General features: G+C 39.6%; 1 protein-coding gene across 1 annotated transcript in view; it reads right to left on the bottom strand.

Moving 5' to 3' along the window:
* The window catches only part of LOC106875494 (bone morphogenetic protein 7), a 26,268-nt gene extending 10,187 nt beyond the window's left edge, over window positions 1-16,081 (bottom strand). The window contains exons 1-3 of the mRNA XM_052975888.2: window positions 15,497-16,081; window positions 8,768-9,214; window positions 934-1,117 (exon numbers count right to left, since the gene is read on the bottom strand). Of these exons, the coding sequence (XP_052831848.2) occupies window positions 934-1,117; window positions 8,768-9,182 (599 nt within the window). The 5' untranslated portion in view covers window positions 9,183-9,214; window positions 15,497-16,081. The remainder of the gene's footprint in view (window positions 1-933; window positions 1,118-8,767; window positions 9,215-15,496) is intronic.
* Between the last annotated feature and the right edge of the window lie 1,585 nt (window positions 16,082-17,666).

Raw genomic sequence — 17,666 nt, 5'->3', positions numbered from 1 at the left:
ATGATAATAATGATAATAATAATTTATTTCTTTATTGCCATGGGGGGGCTAAACATAGAGGGGGAAAACAAGGACAGACAAAGGGTTTAAGTTGATTACATCAACCCGAGCGTGTAATTGGTACTTATTTAATTGAGCCCAAAAGGGTGAAAGGCAAAGTCGACCTCGGTGGAATTTGAACTCAGGATATATATATATATATATATATATAGACTCTCTGAGTGGTTGGCGTTAGGAAGGGCATCCAGCTGTAGAAACTCTGCCAAATCAGACTGGAGCCTGGTGTTGCCATCCGGTTTCACCAGTCCTCAGTCAAATCGTCCAACCCATGCTAGCATGGAAAGCGGACGTTAAACGATGATGATGATGATGATGATGATGAAATAAACCACAAAAACATGTGAAATATCACTCTCCTGTCCAACACATGTTTTCTGTAAAGTCTTTACGTAATCACTGAAGATATCAGAATTTACAAGATGGGATATTAGATTAAGTTATTTTAGAAATTCCTTTAATCTGAGATTATATGGGGATTAGGAACCAATTAATTTTAAAAAAAAACAAATATGGAAAACAAAATCAGAAGGAAACTGATATAGTTTCAGGAATAGAACAAACACACACACAACTACATACAACACGCACACACTTACAACTACATCCAACACACACACAATTACATACAACACACACATGCAAACATACATACATGCACACACACACACACACACACACACACAGTTTCCCTTGCCCTTTACTCCATGTTGCAAAAGCACTGCTCTCTGCTACTATCTATATCATCAAAATTTTAATGACCTTCCCTCCTGATGTAAGTTAGAGGATTGCCTCCACACGAGTGAGTGTATATAAAAGTTGTGACACAAATCCAGTTCAAGTGATGATGGGTGTAGAACCGATGTCAATACTTACTGTTCATCAACTCCCTGTTGGATGGTAAACACCTCAATACGATAAGTTGTATGGCGACCACGTCTGTCCTTGCTTTTATACAACCTCAGTTCGGCCCCTGTCACTGTCTCTTGTGGGGACACTTCTCCAAAGTCAAAGAAGAAAGTTCGATCCCTTTCATGGCGAAGGAAATGGATTTTGTGCACTGCAAATAGTAATAATAGTAATAATAATAATAATAATAATAATAATAATAATAATAATAATAATAAACCTGAAGGCATCATCAAAAATTATAATGCAAAGATCCTATGGGATTTTATGATTCAGTGCGACCATGAGTTAGAGAATAGGAAGCCAGACAGTCTTAATTGAGAAAGAAAGCAAACTATGCTGGATCATAGATATAGCATGCCCGCAGATAACAAGGTATGTGATAAGGAAGAAAGAAAAGTCGGTAAATATGACAGGTTAGCTTGGGAGGTTAAGCAGTTGTGATCACTGAAAAAGGTGGTAGTAGTACCAATAATTGTCGGAGCCCTGGGAACAGTGAGCAAAAATCTTGAGAAGTACATGGAACAAATAGGGGCTGCAATAAGGGTGGAGCACTTGCAGAAAACAGCACGGCTTAGAACCGCTTGAATACTCTGGATGGTGCTCGAAAAATAAGAGGTGTTACCTTAGTTCACTGGGAGTGAACAGCTGACACCGTAGTACATCTCCAGCGTTAGAAGCTATTCAAAGACAAAAACAAAATAATGATGATGATTTCAAACTTTTGCCACAAGAGCAGCTTGGGATAGGGGATTAAGTTGATTACATTGACCCCAGTGCATAGCTGGTACTTATTTTATCGACCTCAAAAGGATGAAAGACAAAGTTGACCATGGTGGAATTTGAAATATAATAATAATCTCTTCTACTATAGGCACAAGGCCTAAAATTTGTGGGGAGCGGTAAGTCAATCACATCAACTCCAGTACACAACTGGTACTTAATTTATCGACCCTGAAAGGATGAACGGCAAAGTCGACCTCAGCGGAATTTGAACTCTGAATATAAAGACAGACGAAATACTGCTAAGAATTTTGCCCAGCAGCCAACTCACCATCTTATTATTATTATTATTATTATTATTATTATTATTATTATTATTAATAATAATAATAATAATAATAATAATAATAATAATAATTTCTAAGTGGCACAAGGCCACACAAGAAAGATGAGGGAGTGGAGGAAGAGAAGAGAAAGGGGTATGTAACAGAAGTATGATGTTGGAGAGGGAGAGAGGGAGAGTGGTGTCCCAAATAGTGAAATGTGAACCAAGTACAGTTATTTCATGAGAAGGTGGAAATATATTTTAAAAAATGAGGGGGAAAGAAAAATGAAAAGAAATCTTAAGATGGTTAAATTATTCAGCCAGAAAAACATGGAATACTTTGGGTAGGGTTGAAGAAATGAAGGAAGTGGGCATGGGTGTGGGCATGGGCATAATGTGTGTGTGTGTGTGTGTGTGTGAAAGAAAAGCGCTGGTAAACTGTATCATCTCGGAAGTGACTCTGCTGGATACACAGGAAAGGAGTGTGTACTGATGCCAGCAATGGGTGCAAACGGTGTGTCTTGCAGGTTGAGAGGGAATCCAAGAGTTCAAACATTACACATGGACACGAGGAGCTAGCAATAGGTGTACTTATGTAGGTATAAGTTCTTTGTATGACTCCACATGGTTTGCAAGATGCAAAATGGGTGCTGAAAAGTTCCTGGCTTTGGATAAAAGGAAAATACAGAAGGATCAGTTACTTATGATTTTATTCAACATATTCCCCCCTCAGATTCATATATTCATTGCAGTGGTGTTTATGCTACATATTCATGCTATATACTATGTCAAGCTGTATATTGGAAAATATTGTATGTATGAGTCAACAAAGGAAATCACTACATGATCTTTAGACCTGTTGGAAATAGCAGCTAAATCTCTTTCAGATTGCATCTTTCTGTCTTATATATGTACATACTGTATTTTCCAGCATACAAGTCAAATTTTTCAGATCAAATTTACAGCCAAACAAAAAAGGTAGTTTGACTTATACACTAAAACTAATTTGGAGAACCAAAAACTCCATGTGAAATGCAACAGGATTTGGAAAGATTGTGTTGATGTTTGAATGCTTACACTACATGTGTACACTATACACTATGTTGACTTGTATGCTGGAAAATACGGTATTTCATACAGAGCATAAATTACAAATGGGGAGGCACATGGTTTAGTGGTTAGGGTGTTGGACTCGTGATCATAAGATTGTGGTTTCAATACCTGGACCAGGAAACCTGTTGTGTTCTTGAGCAAAACACTTCATCTCACATTGCTTCAGTCCACTCAGCTGGCCAAAAAAACAGTAATCCTGTGACAGACTGGCATCCTGTCCAGGTGGGGAATATTTTCACCATGAAACTGGGAAACCAGCCCTTAGGAGTTGGCACTGATCAAGAAGGTAACTTTGCCTTTACTTATAATACACAAATCTGTGCAAGGGGGCTGTGAGCATCTCAAGAAATTAGAAAGATGGCACAAAGACACACGGAGTCACCGAGGCGTAAATTAGTTTCAGATCTACATCACAGTCTTCAGGGATTCTACCTGTCAGGTGGTCCATTGGAAGGGGGCTGTGAGCAGAGATTCTACCTGTCAGTGGGTCCATTGCAAGTGGACTGTGAGCATCTCAAGAAATTAGAAAGATGGCACAAAGACACACAGGTGTCATCTAGACATAAATTAGTTTCAAATCTACAGCATATTCTTCGGGGATGCTACCTGTCAGGTGGTCCATTGGATCAGCTAACAGGTAGAGTCCCAGTGTAGTGGAGCTAAACACAGCTCTTAGTAAAACACTTGTTTCCGTCTGTAATTTTGGTAACATTGCCAATCGCAGTGACAATCAGCAAACACACACCACAAACCCCTTCTCTCATACCTACAGAACACTCATATGTTACCTCTACATACGACCATCACCAGAAGCCCATACCACAACATATACCCCATTAATTGTACCTCTGTCACCTATAACTGCAACTGGTAATTACACACCCCATCACGTACCCATACACACTATTTAGCATTTCCTATACAGAACAACCATAGTAATCAACACACAACCATTCTTATCATATACACCGTCACCACAACCACCACAGTCAAAGGCGCCACTACGTGGTCTTGTGAGTTGCTAGAAATAGCAGCCAAATCTCTTTCAAGTCTCATTCCACCATTCAAAAAGGATGATGTGGTAGGTCATGTTTGGAATGCTTTTAATCATATATCTGCTTGATGAGGGCTGACCTGGAGCTAAGCACACACACACACACACACACACACACACACACACACACACACACACACACACACTGCCACCACCACCATTACCACCACCACCACCACCACCACCACCACCACTACCACCATTACCACCAAACAGTAAAGAGAAACAAGAGGAACAGGCAAATGTTATTTTAATTAAACAAGGCATCTCACTATTTACTGCTGTAATGATTTTGTTGGCCGAATACCAACTAATACCACCACCACTACCACAGCTAGTTATACTACTACTGCTACTACCACCACCACCACAACTACCTCAACAAGTTTTAATACTGCCACCACCACACCAAGTTATACCACCACCATCACCACTACTACTACTAATATTAATACTACAGCATGTGGTACCACCACCACCACCACTGCCACAGCAAGTTTTACCACAAATGCCACCACCATCACACCATGTTGTACCGCCACCAAGGGCTGTTGTACTATTACCACCACTAATACCACCACCACCACCACCACTGCAAGATGTGCCACCACTACAACCACCACAGCTAATTGTAGTACCACCATCACAAAAACTAGCTGTACCACCTCCACTATCACAGATAACTGTACTATTACCCATACACAATTGATTCTAGAGTCACCACTAATACTACCACCTGAACTCTATCCAACTGACAAAACAAAGGAATCAGGTCCTTCTGTTTGTCTGAAGGGAGTTTATTTGGTTGACAGCATGTGTAATGGTTCCGATTCTTTTAGCCCCCAAGTTCAAATTCATAAAATTTTTTTTCATTTTGAGGAATTGTCTAAAACAAGAGTTTCTCAACTGGGGTCTATATGGCCCTTAGGGGGTCCATATAAGGATTTGTTTGTTAAAATTCATCTGCAATAAATTGGTTACACACAAAATATTTTAATTTCTTTTTTTTTTATTGTTCAATTCCTAATAATATTTGTTCTTTTATTCTTTGTCTTGTTTGAGTCATTTGACTGTGGCCATGCTGGAGCACTGCTAAGTTACAGAGACGTAAACACACAAACACAAGTCGTATATATACACATGGCAGGCTACTTTCAGATTCCATGTACCAGTCCACTCACTCACAAGGCTTTGGCTGGCTTGAGCGGCTATAGTGGAAGACACTTGCCCAAAGGTGCAGTGGAGTGGGACTGAACCCAGAACCATGTGGTTGGGAAGCAAACTTCATACCACACAGCCATGCCTGCACCTATATATAACAACACAAATTCTTTTAAATGTCAGTGATTTTAATAGTAATACAAAATGTATTCAAATATTGACCACGTATGCGGACAAATATGTTCACACACATCACAACACAATTCAGATATTGAAGGCTACAATAGTTAATAGTTATAAAATATATTCAAAATACTAAAAATGTACCATGAGAAACATTTCCTCTTTCCATTTGTTAACATCTTGCCTTAAAAATATTGGGTCAAATATTTCTTCAAAATCTATGAAGAAAGAATACACAGAAAATAGCTCTGTAACCCATTATTACTAATCTAATAATAATAATGGCTAGATGAGTCAGTTTGTTGCATGCTTTAGAAGCAAAGAAAGAAAAAAACACACTGCATCCATGTCATGTGTCATTGAAGGACCACACCCGTCACAATATGAGGAAGTGAGAAGGTGGTGAGCTGGCGGAAATGTTAGCAATGCTGGGCAAAATGCTTAGGGGTATTTCATTTGTCTTTATGTTCTGAGTTCAAATTCCGTCAAGGTCGACTTTGCCTTTCATTCTTTCAGAATCGATAAATTAAGTACCAGTTGCATACTGGGGTCGATCGAATCGACTGGCTCCCTCCCCAAAAATTTCGGGCCTTGTGCTTAGAGTAGAAAAGAATATATGGTACCAAGATAAGGTGGTGAGCTGGCAGAGACGTTAGCAGGCTGGGCGAAATGCTTCGCGGTATTTCAGCTGTCTTTACATTCTGAGTTCAAATTCCGCCAAGGTAGACTTTGCCTTTCATCCTTTCGGGGTTGATAAATTAAGTACCAGTTACGTACTGGAATCAATCTAATGGACTGGCCCTCTCTCCAAAAATTTCAGGCCTTGTGCTGAGAGTAGAAAAGAATATGAGGAAGTGAGCTTGTCGCGCATGGCTGATCCTGTAGATGTAATTACTGTGATTTGGTAGAGCAGGGACAAAATGCCTTGTGGTATTTATCTCTTTTGAAATGAAGACACAGGAGATATTTGTTCAACACTGAACTACAGGCACTCCCTCATTGCTCTTGGCATTCAGAATACTGCAAACCAGTCACTGGCCTGCTGCTGACCAGTAACTAACAACCCTTTTGTTCACAAAATGTGACAGAAAATTTATAAAATAGAAACGCCTGGAATGAAATTTGGATGGAGTTAATCTCCTCCATTACAGAACCCCAGGAGAATTGAGAAACACGGAACAAAGGCAGTCTATAACATTCTGTAAGGCTCAGGTGGAGTGTGTCAACAAAAACAACATATCAGAAAGGACAAATGAACAAACACACATACACACACACAATATAGTCCATACACGGTACAACACAAACATACACAATAGTACAAACACAGTATAACACACACATATACACACACACAAATGCACACAGATGTTTGTATATAAACCAAACCAGGAGAGGATGTCCTCTCTCTCAGATTACCTCTAAGTAGATCATTTATATCCTGTAGATTTAGTTCATTCACAATCAGACACACTACTCATTCATTCACCCATCAGACACACAGACATAGTAAAGAAACAGATATGTATTTAGAGGAAGTAGTGACCTTGATGATCTGAACTGACCAGTAACCACTAACAGGTCAGCTGCTCTCCCCACAGCGAGGGGGGGGGGGAAACTATTTGACAATACTAACAGCAAAACTGAATGACCTTAATTGATATGAATAAATAGTTGCTGTTGCTTTTGTCCCAGGTCAGCCCCCAGTTGACTGTTCCAACTGGCTAATCTCATCTAGGACTACATTACCTAACGTGTCTTTCCTTTGGTTTTTAAACCTTCTGCTTCAGAAATCAGAAATATATCCACTCAAAATTTCATCACTCTTAACCGCAGAAAGCAGTTTTATTCACCAATCTATCTTTTGCTGGGGAATGTCATGGTTGGAACTATTTTTTTGTTGAGACATGTCAAGTTTATTGTGGCAACGTGACTTGCAGAAAAAAAATCAATTCTATTTCTTGGTAGCTTTTTAACATTATTATTGGAATAATCATGAATTTACAGTTAGATCAAAGTCATTCCACCCATGACTGTCCTACCTTTTTTCCAGACAAGCTGAATTCAGGACCACATTATCCAATGTCTCCTATTTTTATTTTAACCCTTTTGCTGCAGAAATCAGAAATATATCCTATCAAAATTTCATCACCCTTAACTGCAGAAAGCAGTTTTATTCACCAATCTATCTTTTGCTGGGGAATGTCATGCTTGGAACTATTTTCTGTTGAGATATGTCAAGTTTATTGGGGCAACATGAATTGCAGAAAATATCAATTCTATTTTTTTGGTAGATATATAACATCATTACTGGAACAATTTACAGCTGAAGGGTCAAGGGACCTCATTAAACCTGTGATCAAAGACATTCCAACCATGACTGCCCTATTTTTTCCCCAAATTTCAGCAGTTTCTTTATAATCTAGCATATAAAGATCACTATTGATTTTACAACCTCCGGATCAAACAACATTTTTTTTTTTCTCTTACTGAGGCCTGAACTCTTGTCCAACTCTCCTATCATAACAGAAGTGTTTTGCCAGCAGTGTAATACAAGCAAATCCAATGACCCAGTTTTCAGTGATTTAACAGTTCTAAAACTAACATGTTTTTTAGTTCAATACTTCCTTTCGACTGTTTTCTTATACAATTGCCTTTACAGGTAAAACAATAAAGTAAATTAACAGAATGTGAATAGGGGAAAACTACATCAACTTCAATGCCTGACCCATACTATCTCTGTATCAGGGTTCAACTGGTGCTTAGTTTATTGACCCTGAAAGGACGAAAGGCAAAGTCGACCTCGGCAGAATTTGAACTCAGAATGTGAAGCAGGATGAAATGCTGCTAAGCATTATGCCTAGCATGCTAATGGTTCTGCCAGCTCGCCACCTTAATAAATAATAATAACAATAATAATAATAATAATAATAATAATAATAATAATAATGATAATAATAATGGTTTCAAATTTTGCCACAAGGGTAGCAATTTTGTGGGAGGGGATAAGTCGATTACGTCAACCCCTGTGTTCAACTAGTACTTATTTTATCGACCCCAAAAGGATGAAAGGCAAAGTCAACCTCAGCAGAATTCGAACTCAGAATCAAAGGAGGGCAAAATGCCACTAAGCATTTTGCCTGGCGTGCTAACAATTCTGCCAGATTGATACCTTAAATGATAATAATAATAATAATAATAATAATAATAATAATAATAATAATAATAAGTAAATTACTCACCATGGTTGACAAAACTCATGATAACATCAGAACTGTTGAGTTTAGGCATTTCATTTTCTAAAGTTCTGCTGAAGAAGTGGGGATGTTCATCCTCATCATCATCTTCAATGGACCCACTGGCCCCTGAACCATGCAGCTTATTGTACAGATCGATCATGAAGCGGGGAGCAGAAGTCTCCTTACCAGGAGCTCGCGGTTTCGGTTTGTGGTGTAACCCCATCAAGGTGAGTATTTCTTGTTGAAATTCCTTCTTCACACGATGTGGGATCCGGCTGACCATCACGGACTGTTCCAGGCCATTGTCGGTGTAGAAGCCAGTACCTTCCATCTGAGTGGTCCACACACAAGGAGGCCGACACAACAAACACGCTAGCAATACCAGACATAACAAATAGCTGGTCCATGCACCTGCCATCTCTCCTTTTAAATCTCGTTTATGGAAGACACCTGCATTAACGAACAAACATTAGAGATTTTAGAAAACTTGACGAGTTTAATAATTAATCTTGTTGGATACAGAATTTTATTTATCTTGGTCCTAATTTTTCCTTTGTCTGAAATTGTTAAATTGTATTCTGTAATTTCTTTTCCGTTGTTACTTTTATCATGTGATAAAGGATATGCTCTGTTTGACAACGTTCTGGTTCATATCACAGAAGGTATTTTGTATTTGTAAGTACATACATACATACATATATATATATATATGCATGCATATATATATATGTATGTTTACACACACACATACACTCACTGCATGCGCATATATGTATGTATGTATGTATGTATGTACTGCAGATACAGTAACTTTCCAGTGGCAGATTATGTTGTGTGATAAAAGTATTCATTCATTTATTCATAAATAAACAGATACACATACACACACATACATCCATTTTTACATACGTATGTACACGCACTCACACACACACACATATACATATATATATTAAAAATATATATATATATATATACAAACAACCAGACATACACACATACATACATACATACATGCATAAATAAATAAATACATACATACAAGACCCGGCAAGCCAAGTAAGATCGTTGCCAGTGCCCCTGGACTGGCTCTTGTGCGGGTGGCACATGAGATGCACCATTTTGAGCGTGGTCGTTGCCAGTACCGCCTGACTGGCTCCCGTAGGATTTTCGAGTGAGATCGTTGCCAGTGCCCCTGGACTGGCTTGTGCGGGTGGCACATAAAAGACACCATTTCGAGCGTGGCCGTTTTCGTGCGGGTGACACGTAAAAGCACCCACTACACTCTGAGTGGTTGCCGTTAGGAAGGGCATCCAGCTGTAGAAACTCTGCCAAATTAGACTGGAGCCTGGTGTTGCCATCCGGTTTCACCAGTCCTCAGTCAAATCGTCCAACCCATGCTAGCATGGAAAGCGGACGTTAAACGATGATGATGATGATACATACACACACGTCTGCAAACAGGTAGAATACACGAAAGAATTTAGTACATCATCTACAAAAAGACAGACAGAGGGCTTCCATCACAGGTCTGTCCAATCACTGTTTCCAACAAAGAGAGAATTCCTTATTAATGATTCTCAACTTTTCCTTTGTCATTTACTACCTCGACTTCATGTAATTTGCCATTTACTGAGACTTGAATGGTGCTTTTTAAATGCCACTGGCACGTGAGCCAGTTTTAACCCTTCGGGATTCAGATTTTTTGGTCAAATGTATTGCTTATTTATTCACATTGCTTGGAATTAATCACACCTCATTTTGTAGCTTCAAGATTTTAATGGTGTGTTTGTATATTTTTAGAATGATATTGTAGGGTAGGTGTGAAAAGTTGGATCCGGTCACTTTTAACATAAAACAGATAGAATAGTTGGGCCGGATATGGCCAAATTAAAGGCTAAAGTGTTAACATCTATTTTTCCAATGCTTGCATGTGTCAGGCAGAATTCCCGAGACAGACTTTTTTATGGCTGGACGCCCTACCTGTTGCAAATCTTCACCTGTCTCCAGGTAAGGTAATACTTCCCCCATGGCCAGATATGTTTCCACAGAAAACTAGAAAAAGGCACTCCACTTGTACACGCTTTTACAACTACTCTGTGATGTCGAGACAAAGGGACAGAAACACACACATACATACATACATAAATGATCAAACAGACTCCAAAGCTCGTGTTGGCCTCATTGGCAAGATTTATATTATGTAGCAAAATAGATAAAAAGAGTACAATAAACACTAAAAATGCAGACAATAGACTCCTTCAAATGCTCAGGGGGATCAGTAAAAATAGTAGATAGCTTCTGTTACCTAGGAAATCAAGTTAGCAGTGGTGGAGGGAGTTCTGAAAGTGTGGTTGCTAGAATAAGAACAAGCTGGGCAAAGTTCAGAGAGCTTCTACCTTTGTTGGTAACTAAGGGCCCTTCCCTCAGAGTGAGAGGCAGATTGTATGATGCATGTGTACATACAGCTATGTTACATGGTTAGTGAAACATGGGCTTTGATTAGAGAGAACTTACGAAGGCTTGAAATAAATGAAGCTAGCATGCTCTGCTGGATGGGTAAAGTCAGTGTGCATGTATGAGAGAATGTAAATGATTTAAAAGGAAAACTGGGTACAAGAGGCATCAGATGTTGTATGCAAGAGAGGAGACTGCACTGGTTTTGTCATGCGATGTATATAGATGAGAACAGCTGCATAAAGGAGTGCTGTGTTCTAATTGTGGAAGGGGTAGACCCAGAAAGACGTGGGACGAAGTGGTGAGAAAGGATCTTCGGACAATGGGCCTCACTGAAGAAATGAAAAGGGACCGGGAGATGTGGGGATTTGCTGTACTTGAGATGTGCCAAGCTAAGTAAAATCACTGCCTTCCACACATACAGACTTATCCTTTCAGGATTACGTTTCTCTGGTATTTTTGATATTAAATCTGTCTATCTCTATATATTCATTAATGTAATACTCAACACGTGTATATAATTTGACAATGCTCCGAGTGAACATAGAAAACATGTACTTCCTTGCTCTTATCTCTTACAACATTCTTAAAAACGTTTGTTTATTTCTATTCTTTACTCTTCTCATACTTAATCAAGATTCCGACAAACACATGCTTTGTTTGGGTCACAGACTTACAAGAGAAAGAGAGAGAGAGAGAGAGAGAATCCAGACCAATAACAGGATAATGTAGTGCTGAGGCTTACCCCAACTTTTCTACGAACAACACATGTTGGCATCATACCATTATTCATTGATATGTGTACTACCAATTATGGATTAACCATTAGGCAAATAGGCATGTGCTTAAGGCATCAAGGGAAGGGAGGGGCATCACAGAAATGGTAAATGGTTTACAGCACAAAAGAAATCACTTTAAACTTGCTAAAATAATATTCGAATCATAGCTGTGGCAAATACCAGTGCCAGTTGACTGGCACCCGTGCTAGTGGCACATAAAAAGCATCATGCAAGCATGTGGCCGATGCCGGTGTCACGTCAATGGCAGCCATGCTGGTGTCACGTAAAAAAGCACCCACTACACTCTTGGAGTGATTGGCGTTAGGAAGGACATCCATCCATAGAAGCCATGCCAAACCAGATTGGTATATATGTATTTCATTTGGCTTTCTAGCTGTGCTCATGTGCCAAATGAACCCCCAAAATACTTCAGGTCCAAAGAGATGTCACGTTACTTAGTTATATTCATCATCATCATTTAATGTCCATTGTCCATCTTGGCATCGGTTGCACAGTTTGACTGGGCTGGCACACTGGAAGGCTGTGCCAGGATCCAGTCTGATTTTTTTTTTTTTTTTTGCTAATTAAGTAAAATTCGGGCAAAAAAACAGAACACAATTCATCTGTTGGCAACGGCTTGGAGAATCAGTTGGCTTGGAAGAGAAGAGGTGACTGTGCTATTGACTGTGGAATGCCAATAGATAACACTTGGTACTAAGATCTCACAGAGAATAATATCTGTGATGAAGGAAGACTAATGAATGATACAGGAGTCAAAGGAAGACTAATGAATGAAACCTGTTAATGAGTGATATCGGTGTCAATGGAAGATTAATGAATGATAACTGCGATGAAGGGTAAGGTGAGATGTGAGGTTTCGCAACTGAAAGAAGAGTGATATACCATACCAAATACCTGTACGACCCACATCAGCATGGACTAACAGGTGATGTATGTGTGTGTGTGTGTGTGTGGATATATGATAAGTGCAGGTATGGCTATATGATGAAGAAGTTGGTTTCCCAATCATGTGGTTCTAAGCTGGTTGTCATTGTAAGCTTGACCAAAGCTTTGTGGGCGGATTTGGTTCATAGAAAGCAATAAAAGCCTGCCATTATCATCATCATTGTCATCAACCCCTAAATGGGAACCAGTCCGTTGCAGGGTTAAATATTTACAAATAAGTAGACTGCAGTAATGAGAAATGTAGGGGTTTGCTCAAAAACACAACACACCACCTGCTCCAGGAATCAACACTACGACCTAATGATCATGAGTGCAACACCCTAACCATTGGGCCACAACGGTTCACACACTCACACTGTTTTACTTGTTTCAGTCATTTGACTGCGGCCATGCTGGAGCACCGCCTTTAGTCGAGCAAATCGACCCCAGGACTTATTCTTTGTAAGCCTAGTACTTATTCTATCGGTCTCTTTTGCCGAACCACTAAGTTACGGGGACGTAAACACACCAGCATCGGTTGTCAAGCGATGTTGGGGGGACAAACACAGACACACAAACATATACACACACACACACATATATATATATATATACATATATACGACAGCCTTCTTTCAGTTTCCATCTACCAAATCCACTCACAAGGCTTTGGTCAGTCCGAGGCTATAGCAGAAGACACTTGTCCAAGGTGTCATGCAGTGGGACTGAACCCAGAACCATGTGGTTGGTAACCAAGCTACTTACCACACAGCCACTCTAATGTTTGTTTATATGTTTAGTTATAATAATGGGTTACTCTATACTTTTGTAGAATGGGTTACTTCTGGCCATATTGTTTATATATATATACATATATCATCATCATCATTTAACGTGCATTGTCCATGCTGGCATGGGTTGGAAGGTTTGATCAAGTCTGGCAAGCTGGAAGGCTGCACCAGACTCCAGTATGGTTTCTATATATATGTGATAAACTCATAGCGTTTAGTACCAGACAAAAGTATGCAAGACATGAGCAGCACTCAAGTCTCACTTCCCAAGTCACACTCAAGGCTTGCACCAAACAACTGGACACATTCTACTGAAATTTGTAGCTTCATTGATTTCTGCAAGAATATGTTTTCGTTGTTACTTCTTACAACCATGAGAATATTTTAAAGATTAGACAGAGATGGTTTTTAAAACGTTAGACAAAAAGAACAAGATTGTCTTTTAAGCATTAGTCACACAAGTCTTTCGTCGTTTTGCTCGTCTTCCACTCTTAATCTTCTAGTCGCAATCTTTATACACCATAGCCAGTATATATAACTAAGTTGGCATTCCTTCGGTATTGGTACACAACGTCATTCACCCACACAACCTTCCCTCATGACATAAAGAGGCTAGGTTGAATGAGTGTGAATGACGTCGTCTCTTCATACCAACACTCTGTAGACCAATATCGAAGGATCGCCAGTTAATCTATTTAACAACCAGTATATATATATATATTTTTTAAATGCTTTTCACTGAAAAGTTTCGAGTTAAACAATAGAACGGGAGGAAACTAGTAGTGGAGGTCTTCTGGAAGAACAAATATTCAGAGTGGAATGAAAATAGATTCATCTTAAATTCCTTTAACAGCAGGGATGTGTGTGTGAGGGGGGAGAGTTTGTGCGTGGTGATGGTGGATTTTAGCTGTTCCACGACGAGGATTCAGGTGTTCGATCAACCGAAATACCTGGCTGAGTATTCCATAGAAACGTGTACCCTTGAAGTAAATGTTGGGTAGAATCATCGATACCTATATTCAGTTACAGGTACCAAATCCACCCGACGGGCTTCTGTGCAATTTCCGTCAACTAGATTTCACTTACATGGAATGAGTGGACCCGAGGCAGTGGTATCGAACAAAAGACATCATGGTTGCGAAGCGAACTTCTTAACTATTGAGCCCATACAACGGTCTGCAGTTGTGTACATGTGCATATGTATAGATAGATAGATAGATAGATAGATAATATATGTTATACTATTGTATTGTGTATATGCATACGGAAATCTCCTTTTTTTTGTGTTTTATTCATTAAAAGGGGCAACAAGTGAGGTTTGTTTCGAGAATTTCCCGGTTCAATGTTTTTCTTTTCCAGTGAAGTGTGTCGAATCTTCAACCAAAAAACGGAAATGCGACGAAGTTGGAGGACAATGATAAAAATAACAAACATGATGTGAAAGAGGACTATCGAAATGACAGATATCGTGGTTGTTTAGCTTCGTAGCTTGGAATTAAAGACAGTCCAGCCGTGTCCATCGCGTCTTTTTAAAGACTACAACATCAGATATGCCGTTGTCTCATTTAAAAAGCAATCAGGTTTGATTTGAGGGAGATCTGGCTACTATTTCAGATCGACGGACCACGAGGGTCAGTTCCCGTTGTTGTTGTTGTCGTTCTTGTGAATGAAAAAGACACACACTGCACACAAAGTGTTGCACAAAGACATTTAAAAGACAAACAAACGCATTAGTAAAGATGTAGAAACTTCATACAGACCTACACATACATAAAGTTGTTGTTGCTGTTGGAGCACTTGTTTATTGCAGCTGCACCTGTACCATCCACCAATGCGTCGTTATGTGATGCACCTTCGCACTTCTATATCAACAACTGAGCAGAACCAGCCTCGATTTCGACTCAGCTTTGATTGATTTGTTTGTTTTTTGATGGTGGTGATGATGATGATGATGATGAGGGTGGCGGCGGTATTGATACCTTACCTCTTTTGTGACTTCTACTCTTACTATTACCCTGTCATTAGCAACCCGCTACCTTGAGGTACGACTATCGACGTTAGTTGTAGGAGGAGGAGTACGTTGTAAAAGAAACGGCAGTACTATTGCTGATGGTGATGGTGATGATGATGATGATGATGATGATGGTAGTGTGTGTGTGTGATAGAAGGTAATATAGACGGAGTAAGGGAAGAGGAAGAGGAGACGTAATGTAACTGGTGTTATTTGTTCAGCATTGAGGAAGTGGGGTACAATGCCGAAGGTAGAGGTAAGAGTAGTAATAAGAGCAGGAGTAGCGGTAGGAGAGCGGTGCTGTTACATTTCTTTCAAGGTAGCAGTAACGAGTGCGGTACTTCTTGGGGTGGAGTAAAAGTAAGAGTAGTGGGAGAAGTACTTACTGTGGTGGGCGATAGTGGAGGGGTAATAATAAGAATAACGTGGTGGTGGAATAGTAGGAGGAGACCGACTACTGTGAGTGTAAGGAAGAGTAGTGCTTAATGTAGAAGTAGTGGGGAATGGTATTAGTAGTAGTGGTTATTTGGCTTTTTGTATCATTCTTGGTTGTGAAAGTTTTAGGACCTTGTTATCCTCTGCTGTAGAATCCTTCGGTTTTTTTTTTGTTATTTTAGGCGTCTGTTGTTGTTTTGTAAGAATTTGACTATTACTTCTAGCAGGTCGAGCGACATGGAAAAACCGTCCCTCGTCAGATTGAAATAGGGAGTGATGACGACGGAGGTGGTGTTGGGAATGTTGCAGTTAGTAGAAGTGGCAGCTACTGACCTAACCGCGAGTACCTCCACTTTTGACCTGCAACATACAGCAGCCAAATCTTCAAATTACACCTTTACTATCTTAAGAAGGAATAATATTTTATACCGTGGCTATAGATAAGAAGATTACGACAGAGTGGTGGTCACGAGTGGAAACCACTTTCATCGTTAGATCTATTGGGTAGACATTACCCACGGGTGCCGTGAGTTGGAGGAGGTGTGGTATTGATAGCAATAGGTAGGAGTAATAAATAAACGCGTACATATGTTGTGAGAATTAGAAGGAGCAGAAGAAGTGGGGGGAGCCGTAGCGGGGAGGAGGAGGAATGAGAAAGAATGTTTTCCTCAAGTTTCGTCAAACTTTACCCTTTTCTTCCTCCACCTGTTTTCTTTTTCTTTTCTCCGTTTCTCTCCTTTTCTTCCTCTACCGCCACATCCTGTCTTCCTTCCTCCAACAATCTCCCACCCTTTTCTTTGTTGGTATAATTGAACAAAAGAGTTGTGGTTGAGTACCCTCTCTCTACAATCTGCTACCCCTGACGTCTCGATTTCTATACCCAGTCTTTCAGTATAAACCGGTGATTCCCGATTGGGGTTTACATGACCCTTAGGCGGGGGAGGGTCCATTAAGATACACAAACTATTTTTAACAGTATTTCGATACAATTCCCAATAATATTTAATCATAAAAATATAACAGGTATTTTTAAAACATTGAATTATAAGAGTCACCTAAATAAAACTGGAATTAAAGGGGTTTGTAAGTGAAAACTGGTTGAGAATCACTCGGTGTAAATCATTTTATGTTCTCAACAAAGTCGTGGATGCACCCAACATAGTATTCACTCCTTTTGTACTAAGAATAACTTTCCTAATTAAAAACTGGGTATTTCTTCGTTAAAATCAACTTGTATGTTCCTGGGGTTGTTGTTGTTTTTGCATCACCCCAGACGAACCTCAATCAAGTTGATCTCTGATCAAAGGCATTGCAACCATAACGATATCATTCTCTACAGAAGAAGAGGGCACAGTAAAGATGATGTTGGTGGTGGTCGTGGTGGTGGTGATGTGTGACCCCAGGTAATTGGTCAAACAAAAAAGTGTGTCACCTGAATTCATCTTCCTTGATACACCATGTCATGTCTGTCTAAGAGAGGATCA

Source organism: Octopus bimaculoides, chromosome 23 (assembly GCF_046866305.1).
Source record: "Octopus bimaculoides isolate indiv1 chromosome 23, ASM4686630v1, whole genome shotgun sequence".
Classification (NCBI taxonomy): domain Eukaryota; kingdom Metazoa; phylum Mollusca; class Cephalopoda; order Octopoda; family Octopodidae; genus Octopus; species Octopus bimaculoides.
Note: the sequence above shows the minus strand (reverse complement) of the source record. Positions and strands in the feature narration are given on the sequence as shown.